The following is an 11,893-nucleotide window of genomic DNA, read 5'->3' on the forward strand; positions in this document are numbered from 1 at the left end:
TTATGTATGAGTTATATTTAATGCTTTTATGAGTGGGACCCTTTTGGGTCCTTAAGAATTTTAGTGTGATTTTTTTTTTTTTTTAAACTATCATTGCTAAAAAAAATAATAATGATTCAAAATCAATGTTGTTATGAATTATTGACATATTGAATATTCTACTTTGAACATTTTCAGCGGGAAAATATTGCATATTTTGTGTTTTCGCCATACAAAACAGGGTAATATTTAACAAAAAAAGGTATAAAACATAGAAAAATTACTTTATATCAACAGATAGATCTGAAGTTGAACTACAGATTTACGTGTTGAAACAAAAAAAAAAAGTAATTTATGAGTTATTTTAACCCTTTTATGAGTGGGACCCTTTTGAGTCCCTAAGAATTTTAGTGTGATTTATTTTTTTAAACTATCATTGCTCAAAAAATAATAATGATTCAAAATCAATGTTGTTAGGAATTATTGACATATTTAATATTCCACTTTGAACATTTTCAGCGGGAAAATTTTGCATATTTTTTGTTTTCGCCATACAAAACAGGGTTTATTATTATTTTTTATTTTTTTTAAATGTATTATTATTATTTATTTATTTTATTATTATTTTTAATTTAACAAAAAAAGGTATAAAACATAAAAATACTTGATATTGACAGATAGAGCTGAAGTTGACGTAGATATTTAAGTGTTAGAAAAAAATGTTATGTATGAGTTATATTTAATGCTTTTATGAGTGGGACCCTTTTGGGTCCTTAAGAATTTTAGTGTGATTTTTTTTTTTTAAACTATCATTGCTAAAAAAAAAAATGATTCAAAATCAATGTTGTTAGGAATTATTGACATATTTAATATTCTACTTTGAACATTTTCAGCGGGAAAATGTTGCATATTTTTTGTTTTCGCCATACAAAACAGGGTTTATCATTATTTTTTATTTTTTTTAAATGTATTATTATTATTTATTTATTTTATTATTATTTTTTATTTAACAAAAAAAGGTATAAAACATATAAAAATACTTGATATTGACAGATAGAGCTGAAGTTGACGTAGATATTTAAGTGTTGGAAAAAAAAATTATGTATGAGTTATATTTAATGCTTTTATGAGTGGGACCCTTTTGGGTCCTTGAGAATTTTAGTGTGATTTTTTTTTTTTTTTTGAACTATCATTGCCAAAAAAAAAAATTATGATTCAAAATCAATGTTGTTATGAATTATTGACATATTTAATATTCTACTTTGAACATTTTCAGCGGGAAAATATTGCATATTTTGTGTTTTCGCCATACAAAACAGGGTAATATTTAACAAAAAAAGGTATAAAACATAGAAAAATTACTTTATATCAACAGATAGATCTGAAGTTGAACTACAGATTTACGTGTTGAAACAAAACAAAAAAAGTAATTTATGAGTTATTTTAACCCTATTATGAGTGGGACCCTTTTGGGTCCCTAAGAATTTTAGTGTGATTTATTTTTTTAAACTATCATTGCTCAAAAAATAATAATGATTCAAAATCCATGTTGTTAGGAATTATTGACATATTTAATTTTCCACTTTGAACATTTTCAGCGGGAAAATTTTGCATATTTTTTGTTTTCGCCATACAAAACAGGGTTGTTTTTTTTTTTATGTATTATTATTATTTATTTATTTTATTATTATTTTAATTTAGCAAAAAAAGGTATAAAACATAAAAAAATACTTGATATTGACAGATAGAGCTGAAGTTGACGTAGATATTTAAGTGTTGGAAAAATGTTTTATGTATGAGTTATATTTAATGCTTTTATGAGTGGGACCCTTTTGGGTCCTTAAGAATTTTAGTGTGATTTTTTTTTTTTTTTTAAACTATCATTGCTAAAAAAAAAAATAATGATTCAAAATCAATGTTGTTATGAATTATTGACATATTTAATATTCTACTTTGAACATTTTCAGCGGGAAAATATTGCATATTTTGTGTTTTCGCCATACAAAACAGGGTAATATTTAACAAAAAAAGGTATAAAACATAGAAAAATTACTTTATATCAACAGATAGATCTGAAGTTGAACTAGAGATTTACGTGTTGAAAAAAAAAAAAATAATAATTTATGAGTTATTTTAACCGTTTTATGAGTGGGACCACTTTCCACTTTGAACATTTTCAGCGGGAAAATGTTGCATATTTTTTGTTTTCGCCATACAAAACAGGGTTTATTATTTTTTTTTATTTTTTTTTAATGTATTATTATTATTTATTTATTTTATTATTATTTTTAATTTAACAAAAAAAGGTATAAAACTTATAAAAATACTTGATATTGACAGATAGAGCTGAAGTGGACGTAGATATTTAAGTGTTGGAAAAAAATGTTATGTATGAGTTATATTTAATGCTTTTTTGAGTGGGACCCTTTTGGGTCCTTAAGAATTTTAGTGTGATTTATTTATTTATTTTAACTATCATTGCTCAAAAAATAATAATGATTTAAAATCAATGTTGTTATGAATTATTGACATATTTAATATTCCACTTTGAACATTTTCAGCGGGAAATTGTTGCATATTTTGTGTTTTTGCCATAAAATAAACACTTGAATGAGTGGGACCCTTCTGGGTCCCTAGGAATTTTAGTGTGATTAAAAAAATAATGAATCAAAATAATGTTGTTTTCAAGTCTTGCTTGTAGTTTGCAATACAAATAAAATATATATTTCATGTATCATAAGAGTTTCTGTTGATATTAGGCCAACAAGTCAGTTTTGAAAAGTATCCAAACACTTCAACAATGGTATGACCACGGTCTGGTGTGTCCATAGATGGATGAGTCCAACCCAGAGGACGTGAACGCGGGACCGAAAGAATCTGTTGTCAACCAACTGGACTTCTACCAAGCCGACCCGTTTGGTCACTGCCAGATAGAACGTAAGTTCCACATTTTTTACACATTTTGTACATTTTAAATGAACGTGTGTTTACCTTTCAGTACAAGCAACCCGGGTGTGCACTTTCCCCCTTCAAGCTCAAATAAAATCCCAAAATGTAAAAAAAGTGAAATAAAAACCCGTGTGTGCACCTTTCCCCCTTCAAGTTTAAATAAAATCTCCCAAAATGTAAAAAAGTGAAATAAAAAGGCAAACATTTGAAAAAAGTTGAAATGTTGACTCTAATAACAGAAAAAACTGCATGTTTTTTTTTAATTCAAAACTGTCATTACTCTGAAAAGAAGTTAGCATGCCAACGTTAGCTTGTTAGCAGTTAGCATAAGTAGCATGCCACGTTACATGACTCTGAGGCGGCAAAAAGAAGTTGCCATGCCAACAATAGCACGCTAGCAGTTAGCATATGTAGCATGCCACGTTACATGACTCTGAGGCGGCAAACTTGGCAAAAGATGAGTTAGCATGCCAACGTTAGCACGCTAACAGTTAGCATATGTGGCATGCCACGTTACATGACTCTCAGGCAGTAAACTTGGCAAAAGATGAGTTAGCATGCCAACGTTAGCACGCTAACAGTTAGCATATTTAGTATGCCACGTTACATGACTCTGAGGCGGCAAACTTGGTAAAAATAAGTTAGCATGCTAACAGGAACTTTTCAGTCACTCCAAAGTTCAAACAAAAATTTTATGCTCTGCATTTTTTCAATCTTTCTTGGTTTTGTTCATTTTTGTCACAGATTTTTGTTGTCCTGCTTCTTTGCTGACATATTGTTGTTTTGTTTGCAGACGACATGTTCAACGAAGACCTGTTCCCAAAAACCGACTCGTCGGGTAAGTCATACAATACAATAACGTGTTTTTTTCACGTTAGCATGCTAGCTTTTTTCAGCTAATTTTTTGGGTATACACCTCAGTCATATTTTGGTTCTCGATGCATGCTAACGTCAGCATGCTAGCTTTTTAAGCATGTTTTTTTCTGGTACCCACCTCAGAGTAATACGTTTTGGTACTTGGCGCATGTTGCAGTTAGCATTTTAGCATGCTAGCTTTTTTAGCTAATTTAGTCTGTGTACGCCTCAGTGTCATATATTTTGGTGTTTCACTAATGTGGACGCTAAAGTTTATTTTGTTAGCATAGTAGTGTTAGCATGCTAGCTCTTTTAGCTCATTTTGCTAACATCAGCATGCTAGCTTTTTAAACAAGTTTTTTCTGGTACACGCCTCGGATTAAAATGTTTTGATACTTGGCGCATGTTGCAGTTAGAATTTTAGCATGTTAACAATTGCTAGCATTCCAATATTAGCATGCCGTTTTTTTTGCTAATGAATATAAAATATATATATGAATACATATAGTGTATACAGTATTTGTATAAATATTATATGAAATATTTTGCTACCTGACAATAACATTTTCACGTTAGTATGCTAGCTTTTTTTCAGCTAATTTTGTAGGTCTACACCTCAGTCATATTTTGGTTCTTGATGCATGCTAACGTCAGCATGCTAGCTTTTAAAGCATGTTTTTTCTGGTACACGCCTCAGAGTAAAATGTTTTGATACTTGGCGCATGTTGCAGTTAGCATTTTAGCATGCTAAAAATCGTTAGCATTCCAATATTAGCATGCTGGCTTTTTTGCTAATTAATATAATAATCTTTATGAATATATATATATATATATATATATATATATATATATATATATATATATATATATATATATATATATATATATATATATATATATATATATATATATATATATATATATATATAGTGCATACAGTATTTATATACATTTTAAAAACAATATTTTGCTACCTGACAACAACATGTTCACGTTATCATGCTAGCTTTTTTTCAGCTAATTTTGTAGGTCTACACCTCAGTCACATTTTGGTTCTTGATGCATGCTAGCTTTTTAAACATGTTTTTTTCTGGTACACGCCTCAGAGTAATATGATTTGGTACTTGACGCATGTTGCAGTTAGCATTTTAGCATGCTAACAATCGTTAGCATTCCAATATTAGCATGCTGGCTTTTTTAGATAATTTAGTGGGTGTACACCTCAGAGTAATATGTTTTGGTACTTGGCGAATGTTGCAGTTAGCATTTTAGCATGCTAACAATCGTTTGCATTCCAATATTAGCATTCTGGCTTTTTTGCTAACGAATAAAATAATCTATATGAATATATACAATGGATACAGTATTTATATACATTTTAAATACCATATTTTGGTATCGGACAATAACAGGTTCACGTTAGCATGCTAGCTTTTTTTCAGCTAATTTTGTAGGTCTACAACTCAGTTCTTGATGCATGCTAGCTTTTTAAACATGTTTTTTCTGGTACATGCCTCAGAGTAATATGTTCTGGTACCCGGTGCATGTTGCAATTAGCATGTTAGCATGTTAGCATGCTGGCTTTTTTAGCTAATTTAGTCAGTGTACGCCTCAGTGTCATATATTTTGGTGTTTCACTAATGTGGAGTCTAAAGTTTATTTTGTTAGCATAGTAGTGTTAGCATGCTAGCTTGTTTTGCTCATATCTTTGTTAGCATTTTACTTTGGTGTCGGATCTTCGGCATCCACACTGCCGAAGTGACGTTGAATTCATGGAGTTGTTCCCGGTTCCAGACGGATTTACGTCGGATCCTTTCAAAGGAAGCGATCCCTTTGCGGCGGACATTTTGTTCCTGGAGGCGGACGGCGCCGGCGACGAGGCCGACGCCAGTCTGTCCTGCGCCGAGAACAAAGCTTCCACGGGGACACAGTGCTTCGAGTCGGAGTTCCCCGACGAAGACAGCGACATCGAGATCAGCTACAGTCAAGACGACCCGGGCGAAGTCCCGGAGGAGGCGGACCGCGCCCTGGGATTCAAGCCCATCCAGAGTTCCTCGGAGGAGCTGGGCCCCGAGCCGGTCCGAGGCTGGCACCAGCAGGGTCAGTTCTCCGTGGAGTCCGACCCCAACGGCTACGAACTGGACCTCAACATCTCCCCGCCCTCTGACGTGGAGGAGTACAGTCCCGGGTCTCTGGATGGAGAACCCGCCAAGGAGACCTCGGTCGACCTGGGAGAAGGTGTGTTCAGGGACCCTGTTTTTTTTGGCTATTTTATATCTCCAAGGTGCCATAAAGGAGAGGTGCGTTAATATTTACAATTAAATCAAGAAAACCCTATAAGGCAGGGCCATGAAATGATATCAGTATATATCATGATCGACACGTAATCGACATCATTACAAATATTAATTTAAATAAAGAAAATCCTACAGGGCAGGGCCATGAAATGATATCAATATATATCGTGATAGACACGTAATCGACATCGTTAAAAATATTTAAAATTAAATAAAGAAAATCCTATAGGGCAGGGCCATGAAATGATATCAAGAATATCGTGATAGACACGTAATCGACATCTTTAAAAATATTTGAAATTAAATAAATCAAACCCTTTTAAGGCAGGGCCATGAAATGATATCAATATTATCGTGATAGACACGTAATCGACATAATTTCAAAAATTCAATTAAATAAAGAAAATCCTATAGGGCCATGAAATGATATCAATATATATCGTGATAGACACGTAATCGACATCATTACAAATATTAATTTAAATAAAGAAAATCCTACAGGGCAGGGCCATGAAATGATATCAATATATATCGTGATAGACACGTAATCGACATCGTTAAAAATATTTAAAATTAAATAAAGAAAATCCTATAGGGCAGGGCCATGAAATGATATCAAGAATATCGTGATAGACACGTAATCGACATCTTTAAAAATATTTGAAATTAAATAAATCAAACCCTTTTAAGGCAGGGCCATGAAATGATATCAATATTATCGTGATAGACACGTAATCGACATAATTTCAAAAATTCAATTAAATAAAGAAAATCCTATAGGGCCATGAAATGATATCAATATATATCGTGATAGACACGTAATCGACATCGTTAAAAATATTTAGAATTAAATAAAGAAAATCCTATAGGGCAAGGCCATGAAATTATATCAATATATATCGTGATAGACACGTAATCGACATCGTTAAAAATATTTAAAATTAAATAAAGAAAATCCTATAGGGCAGGGCCATGAAATGATATCAAGAATATCGTGATAGACACGTAATCGACATCTTTAAAAATATTTGAAATTAAATAAATCAAACCCTTTTAAGGCAGGGCCATGAAATGATATCAATATTATCGTGATAGACACGTAATCGACATAATTTCAAAAATTCAATTAAATAAAGAAAATCCTATAGGGCCATGAAATGATATCAATATATATCGTGATAGACACGTAATCGACATCGTTAAAAATATTTAGAATTAAATAAAGAAAATCCTATAGGGCAGGGCCATGAAATTATATCAATATATATCGTGATAGACACGTAATCGACATCGTTAAAAATATTTAGAATTAAATAAAGAAAATCCTATAGGGCAGGGCCATGAAATGATATCAATAATATCGTGATAGACACGTAATCGACATCTTTAAAAATATTTGAAATTAAATAGAGCAAACCCTTTTAGGGCAGGGCCATGAAATTATATCAATATTATCGTGATAGACACGTAATCGACATAATTTCAAAAATTCAATTAAATAAAGAAAATCCTATAGGGCCATGAAATGATATCAATATATATCGTGATAGACACGTAATCGACATCGTTAAAAATATTTAGAATTAAATAAAGAAAATCCTATAGGGCAGGGCCATGAAATGATATCAATAATATCGTGATAGACACGTAATCGACATCTTTAAAAATATTTGAAATTAAATAAAGCAAACCCTTTTAGGGCAGGGCCATGAAATGATATCAATATTATCGTGATAGACACGTAATCGACATAATTTCAAAAATTCAATTAAATAAAGAAAATCCTATAGGGCCATGAAATGATATCAATATATATCGTGATAGACACGTAATCGACATCGTTAAAAATATTTAGAATTAAATAAAGAAAATCCTATAGGGCAGGGCCATGAAATGATATCAATATATATCGTGATAGACACGTAATCGACATCGTTAAAAATATTTAGAATTAAATAAAGAAAATCCTATAGGGCAGGGCCATGAAATGATATCAATATATATCGTGATAGACACGTAATCGACATCTTTAAAAATATTTGAAATTAAATAAAGCAAACCCTTTTAAGACAGGGCCATGAAATGATATCAATATTATCGTGATAGACACGTAATCGACATAATTTAAAGAATTCAATTAAATAAAGAAAATCCTATAGGGCCATGAAATGATATCAATATATATCGTGATAGACACGTAATCGACATCGTTAAAAATATTTAGAATTAAATAAAGAAAATCCTATAGGGCAGGGCCATGAAATGATATCAATATATATCGTGATAGACACGTAATCGACATCGTTAAAAATATTTAGAATTAAATAAAGAAAATCCTATAGGGCAGGGCCATGAAATGATATCAATATTATCGTGATAGACACGTAATCGACATAATTTCAAAAATTCAATTAAATAAAGAAAATCCTATAGGGCCATGAAATGATATCAATATATATCGTGATAGACACGTAATCGACATCGTTAAAAATATTTAAAATTAAATAAAGAAAATCCTATAGGGCAGTGCCATGAAATGATATCAATAATATCTTGATAGACACGTAATCGACATCTTTAAAAATATTTGAAATTAAATAAAGCAAACCCTTTTAAGGCAGGGCCATGAAATGATATCAATATTATTGTGATAGACACGTAATCGACATAATTTAAAAAATTCAATTAAATAAAGAAAATCCTATAGGGCCATGAAATTATATCAATATACATCGTGATAGACACGTAATCGACATCATTAAAAATATTTAGAATTAAATAAAGAAAATCCTATAGGGCAGGGCCATGAAATGATATCAATAATATCGTGATAGACACGTAATTGACATCTTTAATAATATTTGAAATTAAATAAAGCAAACCCTTTTAAGGCAGGGCCATGAAATGATATCAATATTATCGTGATAGACACGTAATCGACATAATTTCAAAAATTCAATTAAATAAAGAAAATCCTATAGGGCCATGAAATGATATCAATATATATCGTGATAGACACGTAATCAACATCATTAAAAATATTTTAATTTAATTATGAATTATGGATCACTCAATCCTGTTTCTTGACTGACCAAGTCTTTATTTCCCAGCAGCTGACGTCGACACCCAGCTGAGGGACCAGGCCACCTTAGACCTGGACAAAAACCAGTCCCTTAATGGCAATCCCGTAGAAGCGACGGATTGGACGGACAGCATCAAAGACCCGCCAACGCCTCAAAACTCCAGTGACCTCCACTCTGAACCTGAGTCCCAGCAGACTAACCTGGTCTTTGAAATGGACTATGGACTGACAAGTCAGTCTTCCTTTGATCCGTACGGATTTAAACTCAGTCCAGAGCATTCCAGTCACACCCTCGTAGACCCCAATGAAGCGGAGCTAAGCCCAGTAGCCAGCGATCAAGATCTGTCTTTTGATCCTGAGACTTATTCTCCTCAAGAAGACCCGCTGAACTTGTATTCCTACGAGATGGTCCAGGACTCCGACCCCTACGGCTTTAAGCTAAGCCCAGAGGAGGAGAATCAAGAGGTGCCGGGACATGATAACCTGGAAGACCTGGACCTCAGAAGATTTGAGGACAAGGAAGAAGAACAGGAAACCTTTAACTATAGCAACCAAGAGGTACTGGACTGTGCACCCCTCGAGAACCAAGAAGTTCTTGATCACTGTAGCAACAATAACCAAGAACTGCTTCAGATTAGAAGTCGAAGCCAAGAAGAGCGGGTCGACACCGACAATGTTGAGTTTGTAAGCAAAGAAAATGAGGAGTTCCTGAATCTCTGTAGTCCTGAAAACCAAGAAGTGGTTGAACACTTTCGGAGTGGCAAAGAACTGGAGCCACGTGGAAACGATAACCAAGAGTCGCTGGAATCGTGTAGCCATGGTCAGGTGGAGCTTCTCGACCTCTCTTTCCCGGAGAACCAGGAAGTGTTGGATTTCGATAGCTGTGTCAATCAGGAAGTACTAGAAAATCAGGAAGTCTTAGGTAGCCATGAAAACTGGGAAACTTTGAATCCTGGGAACTGTGAAAACGAGGAAATGATCGATTTTGATAGCCATGACAACCAGGAGTTGCTCGACTTGGTAAAAGACGAGGTTCTGGCTGAAACCAACAACAATCAGCGTGTCCTGGAACCAGAGCCTGAAGTCAGTCCCACCAATACCAGCTCAGACAGTGACGTAGCACCAGAAGACCTGCTAGGACTACAACTCAGTGTTGTCCACAGCAACATGTCCACTAACCAGGCTGGGAGCTTGCTGGAAGGCGATCTCGGTTCTGTATTCCGGTCTGGGGGATACATTGGCTGCCCTGACGTAGCCGATGATCTAGAGCCTCTGAACCGCAGACAGGTCAGCACTGTAGCAGAGCCGGTTCGGCCAGTCAGACCGGTCAGACCTCCTCGGCCTTCACTTCGGGTGGGTTCCAGAACAATAAATTGTTTTTTGGAAGTCCGGGTGTTGACCATTGCGTTGTTTGTGTGTTTCAGGCAAAGGACAAGTGTGGGTCTCCAACTCAGGGAATCGACCTAAAATGATCCATCCGTAATCAACTGTGGGAATCTTTTCAAAATAATGGCACGGAGAAAGAAGACGAGTGATATAAAAAAATGAATGTATGTTTATCGCAATAACTGTCGTCTTACTGGGACAGTTTCTGAAGTCCGGCTGATTGTGACCCTCGACGGTAGATACTTTGCTTTCTCATGTCCTAAAAAGGACTCATCGGTCGGAATCAGCTTTTATTTTGACAGTCCAACCAGTTTCTTCCACAAATATTCTAGAAGACTTTATCTCCAGCTGTCAATTGTGTCTTAACACTTAGATGTAGTGGTTAGTGACTTGGTGGTTTTAGTATCAACCATTTTAGAACAGAGGGATTAGATGTGACCTCGCATCCAAGTAGACCTGATCACTTCATGCTCATAGACTTAGATTGGTCACATCTGATCCTAGACTTAGATTGGTCAGATCTGATCTTAGATTTAGATTGGTCAGATCTAGACTCAGACTTAAATTGGTCACATCTAGTCTTGAACTTAGATTGGTCACATCTAGTCTTAGACTTAGATTGGTCAGATCTAGTCTTAGATTTAGATTGGTCAGATCTAGACTCAGACTTAAATTGGTCACATCTAGTCTTGAACTTAGATTGGTCACATCTCGTCTTAGACTTAGATCGGTCACATCTATTCTTAGATTTAGATTGGTAAGATCTAATCATATACTTATATTGGTTAGATCTAGTCTTAGACTTAGATTGGTCAGATCTAGTCTTAGACTTAGATTGGTCACATCTAGTCTTATACTTAGATTGGTCACATCTAGTCTTAAACATAGGTTGGTCAGCTCTAGTCTTAGACTTAGATTGGTCACATCTAGTCTTAGACTTAGATTGTTCACATCTAGTCTTAGACTTAGATTGGTCACATCTAGTCTTAGACTTAGATTGGTCACATATAGTCTTAGACTTAGATTGGTCACATCTAGTCTTAGACTTAGATTGGTCACATATAGTCTTAGACTTAGATCGGTCACATCTATTCTTAGATTTAGTTTGGTAAGATCTAACCATATACTTATATTGGTTAGATCTAGTCTTAGACTTAGATTGGTCAGATCTAGTCTTAGACTTAGATTGGTCACATCTAGTCTTATACTTAGATTGGTCACATCTAGTCTTAAACATAGGTTGGTCAGCTCTAGTCTTAGACTTAGATTGGTCACATCTAGTCTTAGACTTAGATTGGTCACATCTAGTCTTAAACTTAGATTGGTCACATCTAGTCTTAGACTT

The 11,893-nt window shown here is 34.0% G+C and overlaps 1 protein-coding gene across 3 annotated transcripts in view; it reads left to right on the forward strand.

Annotated features, from left to right (window-relative positions):
- Positions 1–11,318, forward strand: part of LOC133665347 (uncharacterized) — a 31,336-nt gene extending 20,018 nt beyond the window's left edge. For 2 of the 3 annotated variants that reach the window (XM_062070622.1, XM_062070624.1), the window contains exons 6-10: positions 2,811–2,916; positions 3,722–3,766; positions 5,578–6,021; positions 9,191–10,515; positions 10,587–11,318. In XM_062070622.1, the coding sequence (XP_061926606.1) occupies positions 2,811–2,916; positions 3,722–3,766; positions 5,578–6,021; positions 9,191–10,515; positions 10,587–10,634 (1,968 nt within the window). In that variant the 3' untranslated portion in view covers positions 10,635–11,318. The remainder of the gene's footprint in view (positions 1–2,810; positions 2,917–3,721; positions 3,767–5,577; positions 6,022–9,190; positions 10,516–10,586) is intronic. The other variant, XM_062070623.1, reaches the window with a different exon arrangement.
- Positions 11,319–11,893: the final 575 nt, after the last annotated feature.

Source organism: Entelurus aequoreus, linkage group LG14 (genome assembly GCF_033978785.1).
Source record: "Entelurus aequoreus isolate RoL-2023_Sb linkage group LG14, RoL_Eaeq_v1.1, whole genome shotgun sequence".
NCBI classification, from domain to species: Eukaryota; Metazoa; Chordata; class Actinopteri; order Syngnathiformes; family Syngnathidae; genus Entelurus; species Entelurus aequoreus.